This window comes from Ambystoma mexicanum, chromosome 2q (genome assembly GCF_040938575.1).
Source record: "Ambystoma mexicanum isolate Mex_15411 chromosome 2q, UKY_AmexF1_1, whole genome shotgun sequence".
Taxonomy (NCBI): Eukaryota; Metazoa; Chordata; class Amphibia; order Caudata; family Ambystomatidae; genus Ambystoma; species Ambystoma mexicanum.
This window is the reverse complement of record NC_090924.1, coordinates 909,369,496-909,394,054: the sequence shown is the minus strand read 5'-3', so window position 1 is coordinate 909,394,054 and position 24,559 is coordinate 909,369,496. Positions and strand designations below refer to the sequence as shown.

Below are 24,559 nucleotides of genomic sequence, written 5' to 3'. Positions count from 1 at the left end.
ATGTTGGCGCCTGAAAGATGGTTTAGTTCTAGAAGTTGTTGAATTTGCAGGTAAGCTATCTTGTCTAGAATTTTGAGAAGGAAGGGGACTGTGGTGATGAGTGTGTTATTTGTAGGTATAGATGGGTCCAGTGTTTGTTTTTTGAGTAGTGGGAGAACCCAGGACTCTTTTAGATTAGATGGGATGGTACCGGAGGAGAATGAGACGTTGATGAGCTTAGATATAAATGGTAAGAGATTTCTAGCTGCGTCCTTTATGATTTGGGCTGGGCAGGGGTCGCCTTGGCAGTTGGATGGTTTGTGGGAAAGTATAACTTTTTCAACCTCTAAGATGGTTACTTTGGCAAAGGTGTTTAGAAGGTGTCGGACTGTGATTGGGTGGTTGTGGAGTAGGTTTGGTAGCTTTGGGGTGGAGAGGTGGAGGGTTTCTTTTTTATTGGCAATCTTGGTTTGGAGGAACGCTACCTTGTTGGATAAGGCATTTTGGATGCTGGTGCACCAGGTTTTATTCTTCACACATGTATCAGGGGCTTCTATAGGGGTTTCCATCTCTTAAAGGGTGATGAACAATTCTTTTATGCTGGATTTGGCTTGGGAGATTCGTGAATTGTAAAAGGTTTGTTTGGCAAGTACAATTTCTTTCTTGTATAGGGAGGATAATTTACTGATTTTCTGGTAAGGGTGGCAGGGGCTGGGTTGTTGTTGGGAGGTGTAGGTACAGTGGCCTCTAGGGTGAATGTTGTCAGGTGCTGATCGGACCACGGTTGGGGCATTATGGAAATTGTAATCGGCAATCCAATCAGGAGTCCTGCCTTTGATGTGCATAGGTAGGGTCACTTTTTGTGTAAACCCTAATTCAGCGAGGGAGATGTTGATTTGCGTAGCGTGGAGGTCTAGTGGGTCGCTAAATCCTAGATTTAAGTCACCTAGGAGTAAGCATTAGGAGGTGTTTTTTTTTTTAGAATGTCGGAGAGGAATGTAGTTGGGTCCTCTTCAAAGGACCCAAGGGGGCCTGGAGGTCTGTATATGAGGTGGATAGTCAGGGTTTGGGTATCGGTAATGGGTAACTTGGCTGTGAGGGATTCACAGGAATCGAAATATTGTGGCGGGATGAGTCTTGGGGTTAGGGTTAGTGGTTGGGGTTCTGTGAAGAAGAATGGGAGAACCATGAAGAATAAGAATAGTCAGTGGTTGGCAGCCAACCACATTGAGATGAAGAAGATGGGGCAAAGCATGAAGAATGCTTGATGGAAAGAGACAAAGGACTGTGAGCCTACGCTGGGGATGACCCAACACCACCTCATATAAACAAAGGATGGACCAGTGGAAAGTGATCTCGATCCCGGAAGACTCAAATCCAAGCTGAGGAAGCCATCAGTGAATGCAAAGCTGCTTGTTGTGGAGCGGGTGGTCCAGACCGAGGGAAGAGTAAAACCTTTGCGAAGCACAAGCATGACCAGACCATCCGAGGAAGACCTGGAGGCAGTGGCGTGACCCAGAGAGGGTGGACCGAGTGACCTGTGAACAACACAGAGACCGTACCAGGGACAGCTCAACAGAGCTGCGTAATGAAGAAGAGTACGTCCACACAGGTTGTATCAGATGGGCAAACCTGACCGTGCGGGAAGAACTGGTGACACATATGCTGTATGACAGAGGTAACGGGAATGGTGAGATCCGGTTTGGGGGAAATGGCACGAATTTAATGAAGAGTACCAAGGGACTATTCATACTCGTCCCAGTGCCCGAGAAGGGGGTGAAGTTAACAAAGATTACAAAGGGAATAATCTTATTCGGCCCAGTACCAGTGAATGTTGGAAAGATACCAAAGGCTACCAAGCGAGTAACCAAACCCATCACAGTGCCAGTCATGGTGGGAAGAGAAAGGAAACTATGAAGAGGACAGTGTTGCAGGGTATAAAATACATGAAATGTTGAAAGAGGTGGACGGGGAGCAATTGTCCACAGACACTGGAAGAACTGTATGGAAAACTAAAGTCACAGTACAGAGGAGGGTACCCAGTATTTCATAAATTGACAAGGAACAAAATGGCAATCCCTGGTTTGGAGGATAGCGAAGACCTGGATCAGTGGTCACAAAAACATGGACTTGAACAAGTAACTGTCAGTAACGGGAAACGGGACGCCCCAGAGGGACAAGAGCCCCCTTGAAGAATTAAAGGTACTTGGTTGCAGAATCCCCAAATGCTATCCCAGGAAAGACTTGCTAAGGTCATAAAAGCCTATCCAGGAAAAGGAACTCATTCTCCAGGACCCCTCTTTTCTTGGAGTTTTTTTGAACAGTGGTAAGGACAGAATAGGGTTGTTTGGGACCGAAAACAGTTTATTACTTTGGACACTCTCATTGACGAAGAGCACCCTAGTTAGATCTGCCTTAGGTAGGGCAAACACTGTACTATTAGGGATAGACCGGCCGTTTTTCTTTATTGTTTAAATAAAACTGACTGCTAAAATGCCACCAGTGACTGTCTCCTTCTTCTGACCTATCACAGTTTGCTAGGGGAGGTTCAGAGGAATGAGCACAGCTGTGAAGTAGTAGGCACGAGAGAGGGGCAGCTCTCCCAGCCATTGAACATTTTTGTAAACAAGCCATTCTGAGTTCTTTATATGGAGCAAAACTCTGGGGTTATGCCAACACAACAAGTTTAAACAGGGTAGAATATAAATTCCTGAAGCAGCTTTTACAGCTCCCTCGAGGCACCCCCAAAGCTATATTACATTTAAAGCTTGATGCACGTCCAATAGATGAACAAGTTTGCCTTAGCCCAATGTTGTATTGGGTTAGGCTTTGGTGTACAGAGAGGTTGGAGAAATAAAGAGATGCACTGAGGCATCTTTATATTGCTTTAGTGCATTAGGTGGTAAAAGCATTCCTTGTGTGGAACACATTTTAAAAGGTCTGCTCATTCTGAACGAATTTAGTCTGTGGGAAGAACCGCACAGTGCTGACAAAGCTTTAATACGAATCAAGAAAACAGCCACTATTTTAATTAGGACAAAATTGATTGAAGAGTAGGTTAGTAAATTCAATCTAGCATCAGATTATCTTGGCTGCAAACTGGAGTTTGGCCCAGAAAGGTATTTTAATTATCTAATGCCAATGCCATCCAACGCTAGATCGCTTCCCCCACGCTTCTGATTTGGGACATTACATATAGCAACTTTTACACAATTGTGGGAACAGGGCGGGTTGCTCATTTGCCTTCTAAACAGTCTGGGGGAGGAGACAGCAACTCAGTTTGTTTATTTGTGATAAATTGAGACCACTGGTAGTCTGACATTTACGATCTGTGCTGAGGGGTGCAGGGGGATCCTCTCAACTGCTACTGCTTTGGAATTTTACTAAGTGAGTACAAGCACAAATACTGTGAGCCGTATTGCCTGCTATGTTCATCAAGCTTGGCTCTGCAGAAACATCATTAAATTGACCAGCGCTGAATAAAAACTCATTAGAGGGAAACTGACTGTAGGGTAATCTCCCCTATGGGCAATGACTGCTAGTGAGGCTGCGAGTATACTCTGCCCACTTGATATTTTTAAAGAAGCTATGTTTTGAACTTGATGTAGCCTGAATTTTATCTATTGTATATTTTGACTCGTTTATATTTGCCGTAAATTTATAGATGCTGTTTTATTACTTTCTTTCCCGATGTTGCAATGAAATTAATTATGATGCTGTCTTCTTTCTGTATATCAAATTGTATTTGCTGTTTTTATGAACTTTTATAGCTTTTCCCACCTAATTAAGTTTTGATTGAGTAGGTGTTGAGTGAGGTGTGGTAGAAAGAAGCAGGGGGCCAGACAGAGGATGGTGGTGAGGGTGTCATTATTAGGGTAGTTATTGAGTGCAGACATAGCTACAGAACCTATTGGCGCTCTTTTCAAGTAATGTGCTATCGATTTTGTGATCTTTGATGAGAAGTAATTTTCAAAGTCACCAGCAGATATTGAAGAGTAGATAACATTAGGGTGAGGAGGAACCAATATGGCTTGTAGCGTGAAAGTGGTTACCAGAATGAGCAGGAAGTATAGTGGTGAAATTAGTAAAGTAGGAGGATTTGGCAGTCAAGAACTGTTGTAAAGGAGAGGAGGGAATCGTAGGTGAGAAGGTGGCTTACAGTTATTGCACCATCTGCCAACATAGAATTACATGTCAATTTTGAGGCGGCAGATCTGATGGTGATCAAGGGTTGATATGGGGTAGAGGGAAGTTACAGGAGGGCATAGTGTTGAGAGCCAGGCAAGTCAGAGAATGTGTGTTGAATGATGGAGGCATGAGGCTAACCAAGAGTGAGAAGAGAGGACTTTACTTTGGCTAGGTAGGGGTACAAGGAGTTGGGTTTTCCTTTGCATTTTGAGACAGAGGACATGGGAATGGAAAGAGTAGAAGGCAGCACTAGTGGAGTGGAGGATAGATCTGTCCGTGAGGGAGGGGTTGATTGTTTTCATATCCTCATTATTTCTATGCCCAAACTTACAATTTCATGCGTACTGTGGCATACCAGAAGGAGTCAGACTAGCTATTGACATGTTTAGGGTTGTTTATTTAAAATTAACAATACAACACCTGGCTAGCCCTATCTCTATTAGGGAAGTTCCCTAGCTAACAAAACTAAAGCTTAGAGTTCACGTCAAAATCCAAAGTAAAAGGTCCTTTGACTCCTAACCAACTTAACTGGCCCCATCACTTTAGAAAACCAAACAAAAAGGTGGACAGGCCAAGACTTCTGCCTTGGACGTCTGCCTGGCCCAAAACTTGGATTCCTTCTCAAAGTAGGTATTGCAAGTTTGATAAATTCGGGATTCCTTTTCCTCAGGAAACAGATGTGCAAAAGTTCAACAAAGTTCTTGCAAAGTTCTTCAGGAGATCCCAGGTTTAAAATAAAAGTTAATCAAGTTTGGGTCTCTTTGCACAAGAGGGGTTTTAAAGAAACTTGTGTCAAACTCTGGTATCTTTCCATAAGAAGGTTTGAAACTAAAAATGTGTCCAATTCTAAATTTCTTTCAAAATGAAGGTTTTAACAAATATAATTCTCAAGGTTGTTATCGTTCAAGGGCTTTCCCAAAGACCTCTTGCACTTTTGTATATATTGTCTGTCGGGGCATTGCTTTGGTGCCTGCACACATCAATGGTGGGGTTTCTCCAACCTTAGATATTAAGGTTTCTCAATTTCAAGGAGCTATCTGAAGCCCTCTGACACTCTGATAGCCTTGCTTTATCGCTGTTCGGGGTTTATCTACCTATGTAGTCCTTGTGGCTTTCCTAGCCTTGGATATTGAAAATTCTCAGTTTCTTAGGGCTCTTGAAGCCCTATGGCCCTGAGATAGGCTTACGTTCTCTCTGGGCGGGTTTATCAGGCTCCAGTAATCTTGTTGGCTTCCACAACTTTGACTATCAATGTTCGTACCGCTCACTTTTGTTATCGCCTCGGGAGTGTTCGCTTCCCTTCTGTTGCTCATCTCGGTGGCAAATGCATTTCTCGTGCAGAGCTCGGGAATCTGGGCTCCCCTGTGGAATCTGGTTTCGGCGTCGGTCATAGAGTCCCTGCCACCACAGTTTCCTTGTGGTCGCTACACCAGATGTGACGGCTGCTCCTCCATCTCTATCCCAACTTTGGCTTCTTGGTCGGTCAGGAAACAAGCCTTCCGGCATCTTACAAGCATTTGCTTCACTCTCCATGTTTCCAGTGGCTCTGTGGTCTAGCGTGGCCCGCCTCTCTAGGACATCTTCCCGTCAGAGGATCACGTCTGTGTAGGATTCTCTGCTCGCATTGCATAAGTTTCTCTTCGATTCAAACATCCTCTTGGTTTTATAAACGTCATCACAAATAAAAAGGGTGGTCCTTCTTTGATTGTGGTGTTTAGGTGAGATCCAGCATTATGAAGCCAAAGAGATTGAAGAAATGTTAGTATTTGGTGGCTTCAAAATAGAAGTAACAGACTTTCGAACTATCACGTATACAGATAATGTACTGCGAGTTCCTTATCAGAATGGAAGTCCTTGTCCCCGAGTGAGGAAACGCTCCAAGTGAGGTGCCACTGGCCCAGACCCATTGGGAGGCTCTTGCTGATTTGGCTCACCTCCCTAGTATCAAAGGGGTGGCAATCCTCTGGGGAGAAGGTACGAATTGTCCAGATTCATCACAGTACCATTGGGCGCAAGTGGGTGATTTATGAAGGGGGGGTTTAGAAAGTGGTCGAAGAGGAGGGATTCGAAATCTCAAAACGATGATGGCGCTATTTTAGGGAGACTTTTAGGGAGGCTGTGCTGCATTATATAAACAAATTAAGGATTTGAGAAGTATGTCTTACATACGTAATTTGTTTCTTTGCTTTTCGGTTTTACACTGAAAATTGTTTTGTTTTTTGCTTTTACAGGACAGCTGGGAAATTGTGGAAGGTCTGCGGGGTAGTGTAAGTAGTATGAGTGTCAGCCAGGACCCACAGAAACAGGAAGGTTTTTTACTGAAAAAGAGAAAATGGCCGCTAAAAGGATGGCATAAAGTAAGTTTCATACATTTATTGCCTGTGAGGAATTGTACCAGTTTAAAATCCAATTGATTTTCAGTGTTGGGACACTGCAGGCATAAGAAATATGACTCCTTTTCAAAAATGTGAAAAATCAATGTTTATTCAAGGTCTGCCTGCAGTAAAGAAGATATTCTGCTTTTAGATATACCCTCACCCACCGTTAGCCGGCACTGACATTACTTGTTCAGTACATTTAGGAGAAAATGATGCTAAACTTAATTAAAAATAAAGAGCTCTCTGCCTGATCCACTCCATAGTATGTTAGTTAAAACGGACATATGCATGATTCTCTATTAATTGCAGCATACTGCAATACCTGGGAGGCAATTTCAAGATCAGATATGTATATACACAGCCTGTCCTAAGGGACCCACTATGACCATCAAGTGCACAGTATGTACTTAAAGGCAGATGTGCAGACTCAGTCAGGGCAGCAGTAGTGTGGGTAACTGGCTGAGGCCTAACTCATACATTTGCACAGTACCTAGTTCAATCCCTCCGAGGTGACCAAGCCTCGTGAAGTAAGTGAATACCTTCATCAGGCAGCAAGGTAAAGGTTCAGCCTCTTCCTCCACCCTCCTCCCCCAAATTATCAGTTCTGTTTTCCTTTTGAAGGAAGCTACTGGTTGCCAAGTAAAATATTGCATGGCTGTGATATCTTGCACTCACAGAATTACACTGCTCTTAAGTTCCCCCAACCATGGTTTCTCGTCCTCCCAGAAACCAATCTAAATCGAAAAGTTATGCACTAAGCACTATCTTTTCAAAGGGGCATATCCAGTGCTTACTCCAGCAGTTGGTGGCTATATGTTATGCTGTACGTAAGTAAGATGAAGAAAGTATATAAGATGTAGATTGGTATTATATAAGCAGTTTTTTGTATTTACACAAAATGGGGCAGGGTTTGAAAATTCAAACAGTTTACATTCTGACTCAATTTGCAGACTTATTTTATGTGGTGTTTTGGTGAATTTGTAGTGCCTTTAAAAAGCACCATTGTGCAAAAAAACATGTCAGTATACTTTGTACCAGTCCTTTTATTAATACGTATACAAAATAGTGTATACATATGTACTGTCACAAGATAAACTAATTGAAATATTTGTGGTCTCGCTACCAATCAGTACATTGCGGGTCATTACGAGATTGTCGCTAAACCACATACTGGCAATCTCGGCTTACTGTTTCCACCGCCCGATATCCCGGTATTACCAGGATATTACGGGCAGTGGAGTAATGGTAAATTCCCATTCCAATGGACTCCCTGTGAATGGAACCACTAAAGCACCAGCACAGTTGTTAACGGTTCCTGTGCTTCAGTGAATTATCTGCCGGTGGGAACCTGAACTAACAGCAGGTCAAACCTGCTGGTAGGTCAGTGCCCCTATCAGCAGACAAGGAGTATGCTGGTCCGGAAAAGGTGTTGGTACACATTGTAACCAGCACCTTATTTCTAGACCGCCGTACTCGTAATGACCCCCATTGATTCAGGTAACCACAAAACAATCACCTTGTGTAATACCAATCAATTTTTTGAAAAGGTAGGACTACATGCATGGACAAGTAGCACAGGCACCTAAGCATATTAAGTCTACCCACAGTATAACTAATGTCGGCACTTGACTTGGAACTTTTCATGCAGCTCAACCACCACACATTTTATTGGTCAGCTCAGCAGGCTCATTCACCTGTTATGTACACTTATTACTTTATTTTATGGTTTGCACAAATCCTACAATATTGGCAATCCCGTGATAAACACTGAAGGCCCCGTGGGAAAGTTCCACACACAGGGGAGAGTGGCAGCGAGTTCCAGAGCAGTGGGGCAGTGACAGGAAAGCTGGAGTCTTCAGATCTCTTGCTTTTGAATCTGTGGACGATGAGATGGTGGCTGTTGGTAGTGCACGTTGGTCATGTGGAGGTAGGCTTTATGAATCTTTGTGAGTGCAATGGCAGAGCTGAGTTAGAGAGGCATCAGTGAGTGATGGTAATAACTTTGAGTTTGTTCCGTTCCTGGACAGGGAGCCAGTGAACCGTTCTTCTGGCATCTGTGATGTGATCAGATTTAGAAAGGCAAGTGCTGCACAGAGGGCGTTGTTCTGGATGATTTGCAACTTGTTGATGTTCCTTTCTGTAGTACTGGTCAGTAGTGCTTTGCAGTAATCAAGTTTTCATCCGATAATGGTTTGTGCAATGGTGAGGCGGTTGTCGATGGAGAGAAATGGTTTGCTGGTGTTTGAGTTTTGTGTGTGCTGCAGACGAGGCAATGGTGTCTTGTTAAAGGTGGTGTCAAGGTGGATGACCAGTATTTTTACTGTAGGTGGGACTGTAATTTTGAGACCATCGATCGTGAAAGCTCAGTAGGCTGGATCAAGTTTGGCAAGTAGGGCTTGAGTGCCAATGAACAATATTTCGGTTGTCATTTAGACATAATAGGTGGGAGGGCATTCAGGCTTGGATGGTTTTGTACATGCAGTTAAGTTTGACGGTGTCTTGTTGGTGGTTGCTACAGAGGGGTATGAGAATTTACGTATCATCTGCATAGTTTGTGTATGTGAGTCCAAGTGATTGAGGAAGGGTCTTGTGTAGATGTTGCAGAGGGTGGGGGAGACACAGGAGCCTTGTGGAACATCCCAGGAGATTGGAGTTGGAGGGACTGTGGAGTCGCCAGGGAAAACTCAGGATGTTCTGTCAGCCAGGAAGGATGCAATCGATTTGGGGGGCCTCAGCAGAGAAGTTGGCGGCACTGGTGAGATAGTGGCAGAGTATTTGGTGGTCAGTTAGGTTGAATGCGGCCGAAGGATGTAGGAGTAGGAGGAGGGGGAGTTTCCTGAGTCTGTCATCAAGTTGGTTCTTTAGGTCCAGCAGTGGAGATTCAGTACCATAGCCAGGGCAGAAGCCAGATTGGCAGGATTGTGTTTAAGGGAACAAAGAGCGACCCAGTCCTTGATGCCACTCTTGTAGTCCCTAAAGCACTGGAGGTCAGTCGGGATGGCACCTTAAAGTAATGTTGGGTGTCATCGGCATGCTGAAGAATTGAGAGAGCCAACCTGGCAACCATAGCCAGACCCCAACTCAATGCAGATATTCTAGATCATGGGGGCAGTAGTGGTCGGTGCACGTTTAAATAAGTAATGTTTAAACTCACCCCGATATTTGTATATTGTGCAACACTTACTGCTTTAGAGACCAATATGTCTGCCACATTGCTGAAGCAGTGCCTGATGCAGTGTGCCACTACCAGGCTCATAAAAATACCAATCAAATGTTATTTGCCAGTAAAAAATAAACCTGTTCTAATTTTGTGGAAGACAGTAAAAGTACACCTGTAGACATGCATATATTTGGTAGTTTACCAATTATTAAAATACGAATCAGAATTGACAGAATATAATAATGTTAGTATAAACGAGGGTCCTGCGATCTCATAACATGTTACCTCTGAAATATAACTGTGTTTAATAATCAACGGTGCTCAATATCATCAGACAGGGGGGGGTCATTCCGAGGTTGGAGGTAAGGGAAAAACGATGCCGGTTAAGGATTACCGGCATCGCTTACCACGACGGGCTATTCTGACCAACCAGACCACTATTTACGGCATCGTAGTTAACGATGCCGTAAATAGCGGCCTGGGCGCGCGCGCGCGACACACCATGCCGGCATTAGCGGCATGCCGTAAACCAGAGCTGATCCCAAGTAATGCGGACATGCAAAAAACGGCCTTCTGAAGGCCGAAAAAGAGCTTACCGGCATGGTGTAAATACCGGCATCTCCTAGAAGGTGTAAAGAACCCTGAGCAGTGTTTAGAAGTGCCACAGGTGCACACAATCAACACAGGTGGAGGCAATGGAGTGAGTGCCAGTACAAAAGGAGCACACCCACACACCTCACCCCCCTCCCACACCAAGATGATACCAATAGTAGTAGCATTACTGGAGCTGGAGGCCAAGCTTGCAAGGCCTCAACAACAACAACCCCCCCCCCCCACCAGAGAGGAGACACAGGAGGAGAAGGAGGGTGAGACAGGCCCAGCATGCCCCACCAGTGCAGCCACCGTTACCATGCCGGCAGCCCCCAATCCCTCGCATCAAAGCCACCCCCTTCAACCTAACATCTGAGCAGATCCACACCCTGTCACGGCTTGACCGTGACACCATCACCACCGTAGTGGACCTGATACATAACGACATAGTGAGCCTCCTAGAAATATGCACCGCCATCCCCCTTCTACTGAAGGCAGTGACTGTGCTGCACTTCCTTGCCACAGGCACCTACCAGCACACAGTGGGGCACATGCATGGCATATCACAACCCTTATTTTCCCGGATACTGAACCAAGTGCTGGATGCCCTCCTCAAGCACACAAGGGACTACAAATCCCTACCACGGACTCCCCAGGAGATATTCGATACAAAAGTTGCCTTCCATGCACTGGCAGGCATGCCAAATTGTGTAGGTGCCCTTGACTGCACCCACGTGGAGTTGGTAGTCTCGCATGCCATGGAGGTGGTGTATCGCAACCGCAAGCAATACCACTCCATCAATGTGCAGATGGTATGCAACGCCAGCAAAATCATCACACATTGCTGTGCCCGATATCCAGGATCAACTCATGACCCTTTGGTCCTGCGGAACTCCACGCTACCACGCTTCATGGAGCGACATGCTGGACTACGTGCCTGGCTGCTTGGTGAGTTGCCTGACTGGCCCATGGCAGTGCATCGGGGTTCTGAGGCGGGGGAGATGCATACTCCACCTGGGTGGGAAGGGGGGGGATCCATACACCACCTGGGTGCGAAGGGGGGGGGGAATCCATACACCAACTGGGTGGGAAGGGGGGGATGCATAGACCACCTGAGTGGGAAGGGGGAGGATGCATACTCCACCTGGGTTGCAATATTGACGTCGGTGCACGATGTGCACATCACCGAACACTGTGCCCCAAAGCAACTGAAACGGCACGGCAAAGACCTTTGGCCTGTTTAAGGCACAATTTCGTTGCCTCATGCAGTTGGGTGGGGCACTCCTCTATATCCATGAGAAGGTGTCCAAGATCACCATGGCATGTGTAATGCTGCACAATATGTGCATCCGTCGGAACGTGTCCCTGCCCCCTGACATGGAAGTGCTACCACCTGATGATGATGATGAAGGGGAGGAGGGGGAAGAAGCGCAGGACAGCATCACCATGCCGATGCACAGGAGGGACGTGCCGTGCGGCAATCATTGATTGGACAATATTTCTGACACACAAGTCAGAAGAGGGTGTGAGGATGTCAGGACATCTGGCACTGGGTGTGGGGATACATGTACGGTATATGCATTGAGCAATATTAAATGACACATGCGCAATGATGAATGTCCACTCTTGTTTTTTTTAGATTAACAACCGGTGTATTCAAAGTGAAAATTTAAATGTGAACAAACCCTCCACCACCATCCCCCTCCCCCCAAAACTCCCAAACACACCCTCACCCCCTCCCACCACAACAACCCCACACTAGTCCCATAGGGTGCACATAGCCCACATGTGGATGGTAGTATTGTCACAGTGCGCTTCCAGAGCCAGGGGGAGGCATGTCCTGGCGGCGCATTGTACGTTGGGACCGATGGAGGGGGCTGGTCTGTGTTGAGATACTGGTTGAGGGGGTGTCCTCATGCTGGGGCTCCTGTGCAGGATGTGCAGCCTCCAGAGCATCTGCTATCCTGCCAAGGACCTCACAGAGCCTGTTGGTGCTGGCTGTAATGACCTGGCCCAGTGCCCTCAGTTCATCCCGCCACTCGTCCCTGGCCTGCCGATTGTCCTGCATGAAGTCACTGATCAGGCCTGTGAGCTGCTCAACCCACTGGGCATCAATGGCTGATGTTGTGGCCCTGCTGGGGATGTGTTTCCGGCACTTACGCAGGGGAATTGGCCACAGGACTGGCATGTCCCTGTGTTGCTCCGTGCCCAGTAAGCTCAGGGTTGTCAGTCTCACCCGAGTCACTATATGAGACTTGGGGGTTTGTTTGGGCATCAGGGGTGTGGATGCCTTCATGTGTCCTCCTTGGTCGCTCCACAGATGGAAATTGGGGCTGTCGGCAGCATCGAGGAAGGCCGTGGCTGCCACCTCCCCTGCCACACTTGACTCCTCAGAGCGCGGCGTAGGGTATGTCTTCCGCCAGTGCAGGGTTGGGTAGGGGTGGGGCTGCTGCACCCTCCATGGGCCTTGCTTGTGCCGGTGGTGTGCCTCCAGGTGTTCTCTTCCTCGCAGGGAGACGGCGGACCCTGCCTTGGCCCCTAGAGGTGCTGGGTCAGTTGCTCTCCTGCTCCTCGCTGTCATGCTCACTGCCTGTGGGGGTGGAAGAGAGGGACGGCATGCGTGTTGATATGACAGCCAGCATTTGCACATGGCTACAATAGCACATTCAGATAGTTGTGGGTTATCACCATTTGGGTGGAGAACGGCACATTATTCAATACTTGGGTGGTAAATGCATGCATATGTCTGGGTCACTCATGTTGGCCGGGTACTGTGCTGGCTCACATGCACACTGTTTACATCAACTGCCCTGTGTGCCTCACGGAATGGGCCACATTGTGTGATATGTGTCATATGTTACGGCCTCGCACCTGGCACTAGCCTGGGTCTCACTTGCTTCGGCATGATTTAAAAGGGGGAGGGGAACGACCATGCCGTGACTCCTTGGCCAGACCTTAACAGTGACTTTCATTACATTTGTGTTGCCAGTATTGGCTTTGGACACTCACCTCCATCAGCGGATGATATCTCCAACCCCTTCGATGTCTCCTCCCAGGGCATTAATTTCATGGGGGAATCTGGGCCTCCTCCTGTCTCCAGGGCCTGGCTTCTATTGGCCTAGAGGATGCTCCGCACCCTCAGCCGCAGGTCGTCCCACCTTTTTCTGCAATCCTTGGTGGTGCGGGGGGTGTTGCCCACAGCGCTCACCTTCTGCGCCACTAGAGCCCAGATCTCTTTTTTTCTTGATCACTTCCACCCTACGCATGTCATTGCTGAATACAGTGTCAACATGCTCATGGAGTGTATCCACCAGCATTTGGAGTTTGTCAGGGCTGAACCGCTCCTTTCGGAGGCGGGCAGCTCCCTTTTTTGGCGCTTTGGGCATTCCTCCTTGATGATGGTATCTTTCCGGTATGTCGAAAGTGTTCCAGGGGTCCTGTCTGGTGAGGATGGCAATGGATTGTGTTTTTAAAGATGGCCGCCGTGCTCCTTCCAGTTCCTGTGCGATGACTCTGTTTCCGGTTCTGCTTTTTAACAGTGACCGTAAATAACGGTGACCACTATTTGCCGTCACCGCTAATGCCGCATTACTCTAAGGCGGTAGTGTTCGCTACGGTGCAGTTCATGCCGGTAGGGGGTTTCTCAGCCGATTTTGCGGTATGCCGCTACATACATTACCGGCATGGCGCAAAGCTCGTGCCCACGAACTCGTAATAGTGCTCTTTTAGCGGTCTATTGCCAGCTCGGACACGCTATTCGCGCCATGCCGGTAATGGACGGAACTTGTCTCCAATCTCAGAGTGAGGGCCAGGGTGTTGGTAATTATAAGAAACATTAAGAGAGCGCCAAGAGAGTTGTGTAAATGCTCTGTGGTGCATTCAGCGGGGCAGTAGGTGAGGTCAAGGGGGCCTAGCGTGCCAGGGGGAAGCCTCCCACTTGGCCATGCAGCCTCTGCAGGTGAACCAGGGAGGAAATGTACCAAAATGTCGGCACAATTGTGGCGACATTAGAAATACTGCGCCATTGTGCAGAACACAAATCCTGACCCTCATTACACTTACTAAGGGAATCAGGGGTTGCAGGGGTGTCCCCCGCTCCCCTTTATTTATTTATATATTTTATTTGTTACACGCCCCGACCCTCGGGTGTCACGGCGAAGTTATAAAACAGCTTAGAAATTAATACAAACATCATTACATTGGTTACATAACATTATTAGTGGACAGTTGGTGCTAAAATACAGTTTACAAATATTCGCAATAATATGCAGTGGTACGGAAACTTATCTTTAGATACTAATATTGGTTGAATAACCAGGTTTTTAGCAGTTTCTTATAAACCGTGAAGGAGGGTTCTTTTTTTATATTAATGGGTAGGGTATTCCAGTGTTTGTCGGCTAGAGTGGTGAAGCTGCTTCCCCCCGCTCTGGTGGTTTTGAAGCGAGTGGGGGCTTGGAAGAGTTTGTCGTTAGATCTTAGTGATCTCCTGTCAACTTTGGGGTGTAGAGTATTGTTAAGATAGTTCCTTTTTTGGTCAGGCATTTGTATGTGATACATAATGTTTTGAAGATAATTCTGGCTTTGATGGGGAGCCAGTGGGTGTCTTTCCTAGTCTTAGAGATATGGTCTGATTTTTTTTTTAATGCCTAGAGCTGCCCTCAAGACTTTGTTTTGCAGTAGTTACATTTTGGCTAAATTGGTGTTGGATGTGCCTAGTAGTAATACATTGCAATAATCCAATTTGGATAGGACCAGTGCCCTGGCTAAGGTGAGGCAGTTTGCTGGGGTGAGAAACTGTCGGCTGAGAGCAATTAGTTTGGAGGTGTAAGCCATGGAAGAGGAGAGCACGTTGATCTGTTTGGTCATGGTCAGGCTGGCGTCAATGTACACGTCCAGTGTTTTGACTTGCTTCAGCACGGGGATATTGGTACCATCAATATTGATGGTTGCGTATTCTGGGTGAAGGGTTGCTATTTTAGCTGGTGATCCTACGATGAGGACTTCTGTCTTCTCATCGTTAAGACACAGGCTGTTTAATGCCATCCAGTTTTGTATGATGGCGTACATTTTATTGATTGTTATAGTGTCCGGATCATAGTTGCCTGTGAGAGGTATAAGGATCTGGGTGTCATACACAAAATTTGTGTATATGACACCCATATCGTCTAGTGCTGAGAACAAAAGTTTGGTGTATGCGTTGTACAAAGTAGGGGAGAGGCAAGAGCCTTGGGGTACTCCTATGGGCATTGGGATGGGGTTGGCTGCTTCTTTGCCCATGGACACTCTGGAAATGCGGTCAGTTAAGAAAGATTTCACCCAAGTAGTAGCTTCACTATAGAAGTTGAACTCACAGGCAAGTGAGTTGCATAGTTTTTCATGGTCCACCAGGTCAAACGCGGCAGAGAGGTCCAGCAACGGGAGAATGCAGAGTTTCCCAGAATCTCTGATGGTATCCATCTGGATTTTGAGGTCCAAGAGGGCTGTTTCAGTGCTGTGGTTAGGCCTGAAGCCTCATAGTCTGGTGCCAAGGAGCTGGTTAGATTCTAGGTGGGTTTGAATTTGGTTATAAGCTAGTTTGTCGATGAAACGGGACCGTGGTTATCGGGCGATAATTAGTCGAAATGGTGGGGTCTAGATTTGTTTTTTTTTAGAAGCGGGGTGACACAGGCTTCTTTAATGCAGGTTGGAACTGTATTGGCGTTAAAGGAGGCTTTGACAAATTTGGTGATGATAAGGGTCAGAGTAGGGGCACAGGCTTTGACTAGTTTAGCTGGGACAGTGTCTCCTTTGCAGTTGGACGCTTTTAGTTTGGAGATTGTGTCAAATACAAGATCTTGGGAGACGGGTGTGAATTGGAAAGGGGGGTTAGAGTTATCACTGGAAGAGGTACAGGGGTTAGGGGTGGGGGAGTTTTTAACTGCTAGGAGTAGTCTTTTAGAGTTCATTTTATTTTGCAGCACAGCAATTTTGGAGGCAAGTGCATCTTGTATGGTGGTACACCATTCTTTGCTCGCGTTGGTGGCAGTGGCAGTCGGCAGGGGATTTACAAGTTCTCTGAGGATAGAGAACAGCTCCTTGGAGTCTGATGCTGCATTGTAGGCGTTGGCTTTATGGGTGATGATGGCTGTTTTGTAGATGGTATTGGCATCTTTGAAGGCTTTGGCCGAGTCAGGGGAGGGGTGTTTATTATGGACATGCTCGAGAGAGCGTTTTTTCCTTCTAAGGGCAACTAATTCCTCGTTGGATTTTGTATTGGATTTTGTATTGATACGTCTTAGTTTGGTGGTGACTGGTGCTATGCTATCAATCGCTGTGGAGAGGCATTTGTGATAGTACTCAGCGATGGTAGTAGGATCGTTACTGAGGATTGAGTGGGAGTCTAGCAATTTGTTCAAGGTGGGGTCAAGGTTCTCCACCGTGAGATTTTTAGGATTTCTACCTTCAATGGTGTCCATGATTTTGTTCTTTGGCGGGCAGGGATCGTCACTAGAGATAGTGAATTCTATGCAGTAGTGGTCTGTCCAGCTAATTGGGGTAATCGGACCTATGGTGATTTTGGTGTTGAGGGTGAGGATCCAGTCCAGGGTCCTACCCTTGGTATGGGTAGGGACATTGATGTGTTGGCAGAAGTTCATGTCATTAAGTGCCAAGAGAAGGGCTGCTGCTTTGGTGTCTTGGTCATCATTAAAGCCAAGATTCAAATCGCTAATGACACATTTCATTTTGGGTTTAAGGATGGGCGCCAGTATTAGTGGGATGTCTGTTTCTGGGTGGCTATTGGTACTGGGGGTTCTATAGATGACCACTATGTTAACTGTGGTATTTTCATTCAGCGTTAGTTTAGCAAGCAGTAGTTCGTATCCTGCGATTATTTCGATGGAGCTAGATCTTAATTTGATGGTGTTTTTCGTTATGATGGCAACACCGCCTCCTGTGGTGGTGTTTCTGTCTGATCTGAGAATAGTGTAATCTGGAGGGATGGCCAATGCTGGCAAGGGACCTGAGGCCTGATGTAGCCAAGTTTCTGTGATTACTAACAGATCAAGGTCAAGTTCGATGATAAGGTCATGAATTTCGATGGCATGGGCTCCTAGGGAGTGAGCGTTGATAAGTCAGTGTATTGGGGGGGGGGGGGGGTGGTCACGGGTTCCGGGTTGTCCCGCTTCCTTAGATGGTTGCAGGGAACGAAAAAAAGTTAAAAAAAGAAAAAAGGACCCTGCAGCGCCCATCCACCCCACGTTAGTGGGAGATAACTGCCACTGCAGGGATAAAGGAGAGACAGTGGCACACACGTGTGCTGCTGAAAAGTTAACTGGATATGGGGGAGGCGTGTAGGAGGATGCTGGGTGGATTCTAGGTGATCCCTGCCCGGTGTTATAATGGAAGTCAGCATTTTGAAAGTCAAAATTATGGGAGGCGCTTTGATCACATAGATCTAACCAGCCTCCCAACCCCCCACAAAAAGGGAAGTCCCTAAATATAACCTTACAGAAAACCCTCTTCTTTTAGAATACATTGAAGAAGGTTACATGCCTGACAGGATGCATCACAATGGACATTGGGGGGCTATAGGGTGGAAGTGCACATATTAATAGTGCAGGTTATTGCAAGGGTGCTGCAGTCGAAAGGAGTGATTGCATGCATTGGGGAGCAAGCTTGCTACATGTGCATGGAGGGCAAGACAACATAGCTAGAAAATGAAACTAGTGGCAGAACAGGGAACCAACTACAAAGCTGCCCAGCAAGCATGTTGCTTATGCCTTCTATAAATAATGCGGCCAGCTATCTTAAACTCTCTGCTTATGAAGCACAGACCAATCATGTATTAAGTGTATACAGAATTCCCAAAAATACACAACACATGGAGACGATAAATAGGGCCACTGAGATACATGAGACAGATGTGGGATCACAAAGTTCTGCCCAATCGGATAACCCAGAAACAATCGGAAAAGAGCTAGCCAATCATATAGCTCATTAAAGCATTTAAGCCAGTGGAAACAACGTAAATGTAGCGTCCATGAGACCATCAGTGAGGCTGTTGGAACAGAGGTCCAGAGAGGTGTTGTTTTTTCACAGCTTGATGGTTGAGGAAGAGAGGTGGTCAGTTTAGCAGTTGGTTGAGTATTGTAGCTCAGTTTGTGATCTTTTAAGAGAAGAGAGGCACCTTGCATAGAGCCTACTGGGGGCCATAGCCAAGACCCTTTGAGTAGTCCAGGACCATCAGAACGAAGAAGGCGATTGTCAACCTGAAGAGGTGAACCCGGAATCTGAGAGGAAGGAGGACCAAGAGCCTCTAGTGGGCTGCTCACGATTCCAAGGACAAGGATGAGTGTGCGGTGGCCTCCTGCCATCAATGGTTCATAGGTAACACACATGTCGGTCTGAAAGGTTCCCAGGTGGAGACAGAAATAGCTGCTAGAACCCGTTGAAGGTGCATCCTTAGGCGATCTTGATCATTAAAACATTTCTGTACCACTTATACACTGGCAAACAATTTTCCAACTGCCCAGTTAATCACTTATTTTCACACCAGTTTCAATGTTGTCATCCCTCTTTTCACCCAGTTAAGCACACTGTCATGCTAGCCTCTACATTGTCTGCAGAGAATTATCATGCCGGAATCAACAGTAGCATGGCAGTCTTAACGGAGTTAGGCGATTTGTTACTCTAGTACCTACTGTCCACCTGGAAATATTTTCCCGTCATAGGTATTGCTAGATGGGTTAAGGACAAAGAGGCAACCCCCCAACATTTGAACCTTTTTACTCTTTCAATAACCACACCATCTCACTCCACCAGGTCTACTGTACAGCTGTAGGTGCCAAAAAGAGCAAATTGGAAACGCCTCACGCTAGAGATGCACTTCGCATGTTTATCACATTGAAATCTGGTTACCTGAGACTGCACCACCAGAATCTCTTTGAATCTGTTGCCAATTTAGTGTGTTGCTCCTAGAAAAGGTGATGCAACGATTGTTAGCCTCTAATAAAATAGGTCTGTTGGTGTTTCAGAGATTCACAGTAAAGGAAAGTCTGGAGGAAGAGTGAAGCAGAAGGAAAATAATGTATAAGAGCAAAAATGAATACGTTAAAGTATATTTGAGCACTGAAGAAAGGAAGGGAACATATAATGGGAAAGATGAGTGAATCAAAATAACAACATGATATGGCAAAGAGAGGATGGGAATAAGGGGAGAAATGTGTTCCCGTAGAAGAAGCAATTTGATGGAGCAAAGCTGCTGCAGAAAATGCATGAATAAAAGGAAAATAAGTTATCAGATCAGTGTGGAAGAAAATGTGAGAGCTGGTGTGAGAAGAGACCTGAAGGGGAAACGTTATAAAAAGGGAAGTAACACCGAGAAAATTAGGAAAGAACACTTAAAGTGAAAGAATAGCTATGCAAGTGTACCATAATACCGTCCCAAGATTCACAAAGATGTGTGCCTGCCTCCCCGTCATCCAGTATAACCATGACCGCGTCACCGCCTGTGCAGCTCAGTGCTAAACCATGGACAAAATATAATTTCATTTTTTATTCCAATTTGATTTTGAAGAAAAAATTGATTGGAGTCCAGAAAAGCTTTATAAAACATGGGTCAAACAAATTAGAAAAAGAGGCTTTAACAAGGGAGAACAAGCATTCTTGCATGTATGTTTGGTGCATGTGTGCATCTTAGTCAGCATTATACTGTTTGCTTAAACGTGAGTGCCAAGGACCACTGTGCTTAATTGACTTTTGTTGTGCCAATAGCCAGGCAGTAAGGACTGTCACTATTTTATTGCTGCAGGAGTTACTTTTTCAGTGTACCCCACCCTATCGCAGTGGAACTTTTCCACGGGATGCACAGTTCACCTCACTAGTTCATTCGAACTACATTGCTGAGCATCCCCGGCCTTGAAAAACCTGTCGGCGGCACATCAGCGCCGGGGCTTTTGCTGAGGCCAGTTATCGCCGGTTTGCATCCGGCTTGCTTCCGGTACGCTTCTTGCTCTCTTCCCTGCCACAGGTAGGCACACTGCCTTTGGCAGTTTACCTATGAGTACACCTATTCTTCACTTGCTTTGTGCATTACAATGTGCCCCAGACCAAAAGCTGTCCTGCTAGACACGTATGATTCTGGTCTTTCAAATCCTAGGAGGTCTCTGCCACTTAAAAATGGCCCACTCGACCCGCCACTGGTGGTTTCTCTTCTCAATACATGCTCTGTCATGTCCCACGGGGTTGAAGTTGAAGACCTCCTTACACAGTCCAGTTATGATCTGCTGGCTATCGCTGAGCCCTGGCTCAGTGACGCCATTCCAAGTGAGGCTACTTTATCGGTCCCACCTGGTTACTTGCTCTTGCGGGCTGACCAATAAAGATGCCAAGGGTGGGGGTGTTGCCTTACCCCTTAAAAATAAACTTCTATATCACCTCTCGCCTCATAATCCTCCAGACCAGTGTGAATCATTAGTGGTTAAATTAGATATTAACGACAATACCACACCCACTGTCATTGTTCTTTATCGCTCACCAAAAACTCTCCCATTGTTTGAAGAACTGTTACATTTAGTTAGCAGGGCTTATGGCGGTAATGCGCCAGTTGTTTTGCTGGGTGTCTTTAACCTCTGGGCCAATGTATCAACAGATAAGGATGCCCAGTCATTGTTGGTTGCACTCTCTACCATCGGTTATAGCCAACAAGTTATAGAGCCCACCCATATAGGGTGGGCCATACTCTTGATTGGATATTACTTCACCAGGTGTCCGCTTTTACTCCATTTGCTGCTTTGTGCCCTTAGTCGGATCATTCTTTGCTTTCTCTCTCCATTAATGTGCCTGCCTCGCCCCCTAGAGCTGACTCCACTCATAGACAGTTTATCAATGTCAGAACTCTTAAAAACCTTACGCCTCAAAGACTCTCACAGGCACCGAGAGGTAGGCTTGGAAACATACAGAACTATGGCAGTTCCCCTGTCCTTTCAGCTCATATAAAAGCCACCCTTGATTCTATTATGGAGGATCTTGCTCCCATTACCACCAGGGGCGTTAAGCCCGGAACCTTGTCCCATCATTGGTTTAATGACGTAATCCTCGCTCTTAGGCACTGCAGAAGAGCAGCTGCGCGCACCTGGCGGAAGCACCATCACCAGCTCTGCTTGCTCTATACAAACTGGCAGTGAAAAAGTTCAAGGCTGCCGTGACACTTGCTAAATCCACGTATTACAACAATAGAATTTTTAAAGCTAAATCAAGTTTGAAGGAACTCTTTGCGATCCTTCTGGACTTTAACTCCAATACTCATACTAAGACCAGCATTCCCCAAGATTCTGCATGGTGCCAAACCATCCATTAGACTTTTACAGCTAAAGTTGCCTCTCATCTGGAGTCCAGCATCTCTTATGACACTCCTATTCCTACACCTTCACCTGTGTTGTCCACATCTAGCACAGTCCCCACGAATCTACAAACCACCCCCAAGCCTATGTTTTCCTTCACTTCCTGCATGGTGGCGGGCGTGACTAAGATCATTTTTGATATGAAACCTACCACCTACAAGGGTGATGTCTGTACCTCCAGGTTGTTGGTTGGTTGCCTCGACACCATCGGCCCTTGGGTCACCAAGCTTATCAACAATCCTTCCTCATGGCTCGGGTTCTAATTGATCTGAAAGAAGCATGGATTATGCTGCTTCTTAAAGATAATCTTGACCCCCCTTCAGCCCAAGCACTACCGCCCATCACTAACGTTCCGTTTATACTCAAGGTGATGGATTGAGTGGCATATCTCCAGCTGCAGAGATTCATTGAAGAAAATTCCATCTTAGGACAAAGCCAATCTGGCTACCATGCCCGACATGGCACTGAGACCGCCATGCTCGACTTGAAGTCCAACTTGTCAGCCAATATCGATCGTGGTAATCCAGGGCTTCTCATGTTACTCGAACTCTCTGCCGCTTTCGATTTGGTCGACCACGAATTGCTGGCATCTAGGCTGCAAACACTGGTGGGCTGTTTTAGTCTTTCTACAAAGTGGCTGGTTTCCATTCTGGGTCCTCGCAATTGTCGAGTTGCCATTCACGATGTCTGTTCCTCCCCTACTCTACTTCCACGGGGTGTTCCGCAGGGCTCATCTCACCCACTCTTCAATATCTACATACTCCCCTCCTCATGATGCTTGATGACCTGGGTGTCCAGTATACCAATTATGCCAATGACACCAGGTAATCCTTGAACTGTCAAGCACCTATGCTCAGGACTCCGAGGCCATCAATGTCATCTACGGCATCATTCATTCATGGATGGTGGCGAATCCCATGGCTCTCAACATGGATAAGACTGAGATTCGTATCACTGCCTCGAATCACATGCTCAAAAACCTCTTCCCGGGAGTGTCACCTTTTCCATTTCTAATGTCACCATTCCTGTGGCCAAGAGCATTAAAAAACACTTGGCTTTACGCTCGACTCTGAGCTCACCATGAGGCAACATGTAGCCAAGACCTGTGCCTCTTGTGGCTGGATTAATAAACAGCTGGGTTATCTGCATCCGTTTCTCTCTGTTAAAAACATGTCCATCCTAGCCTCCACCTTTGTCAACTCGAGGCTTGACTATTGTAATAGTCTTTTGGTGGCCACAACTCAGTCCAATATCGCCGCCCTTCAGGGCACACAAATGGTGCGGTTAGAGCACTGTTAGGCATCCCGAGATGGCAGACTATCGCCAAAGCCAGACAAAACTTGCACTGGCTGTCTGTTAAGCACCGTGTCTCCTTTAAGATCTTGACACTCACCTTTAAGTGCCTGACTCTCCAAGCGCGCGTCTATATTTCCGAGCACATTGAGCGGTATGTGCCATCATGATCTCTTAGGTCACTTGACCAGGCTGAACTCGGCCAACCCAGATTTCGCATAGCCAAATTTGGGAAGACAATGTTTGATTTCTTGGCTCCTGCCACCTGGAACTAAATCCCCTTGGATCTGAAAATGACCACATCTCTTGCTGACTTCAAAAAGAAGTTGTAAACTTTTCTCTTCAAGGCTCCCTAGATCTAGTTTCCACTTTTTCTGATGGTGTTCTACTGATCTGTTTTGCGGTCTACTGAATGTCATATACGTGTGCCTTGAGGCTCTCGTGCGATCTGGCGCGTTAAGAATTTAAATAAATAAATTAGCAAATAACTAAATAAATTAGCAATGGCAACAGTTTGAGCTTTTGTTGTAGGCATGGGAAAGGCACTTACCAGGAACAGCTGTTGTGTTATTAACTGGCTATTGGTGGTAGCAGGTGCAAAATGGTGCGAGTGCCTGGCATATAATAGCAGTGCCTGGCAAATGCCCTTATGCTTATACACAACTAAAACTGTTGGCTTGGTCAGTTCTTGAATTTAATAGGACTTCAGTGAAAGACGCACATTATGCTTCTAAATCGAGTGTTAAGGCAGACCTGGTTGAGATATGTTTATTACACCGGGAGTGCGTTCCCAACTTCACCTAAATCATGAACTCTCCGAAGATTGCTTTGAGAAAACAGTGGCAGGCACTTGGAGTGCAAATTTGATGAAAGCGCGCTCAAACAATTCCCATGAGGTGGTGTTTTGGAATGGGAGGGGCAGGAACTGGGTGGGAATGGCCGTGTGGATTAGCATGGCCGTGGGCAGTACATGGGTGGGTGAATACAAGCTTTGCATCTCTCCTCATATGCCATTTCTCCCTATCTGTACTCTAATGCAATAGTTTGGGCTTTCTCGGTGGCGCTAACGTGACACCTAATAGGAAAAACTAAAAAAAGAATGAAATTATGCTGGGTACAGTAAGTGTTGACCAGAGAGGCTGGAAAAATCTGTGATCCAGTATGTGTCAAAATGTTTAGGGTTGGATAGAGGGGTTCGGCGGAGGCGAAGAAGGGGGTGGCAGGGTTTGTTTTTTCGATTACAGGATGTATAAGATTCCTTGTTGGCAGCTGTTTTGCATTTGCTGGATCAATGATATGTTGGTTTTGAAAGAAGGTGAAAGGTAATAAAGATTTGAATGCAAAACAAAGGTTCCCAAATAATCTTGTTCCTGACGGCTGCAATTATGTGTCAAATATGTAATCCTTTGGCAGTAATAGCACTAAATGTTTTTTAGGAAATACTGTACGTTTGCTCTGGTAAATAGCTGGTGTCATTGTTGCATTGGACGGTGTTGTTTTGTATTTGTAAATTAATCGTAGGAGGATAAAATGCAGAATCAGCCAGCCACGAGTCCCAAGCATCACTGTCTTGTTACACAAAGATGCCT

At 46.1% G+C, this 24,559-nt stretch overlaps 1 protein-coding gene across 3 annotated transcripts in view; it reads left to right on the top strand.

Moving 5' to 3' along the window:
- Positions 1-24,559, top strand: part of OSBPL3 (oxysterol binding protein like 3) — a 1,742,686-nt gene that overhangs the window by 1,027,735 nt on the left and 690,392 nt on the right. For all 3 annotated transcript variants that reach the window (XM_069648200.1, XM_069648199.1, XM_069648201.1), the window contains one exon: positions 6,399-6,524. In XM_069648200.1, coding sequence (XP_069504301.1) covers positions 6,399-6,524 — 126 coding nt within the window. The remainder of the gene's footprint in view (positions 1-6,398; positions 6,525-24,559) is intronic.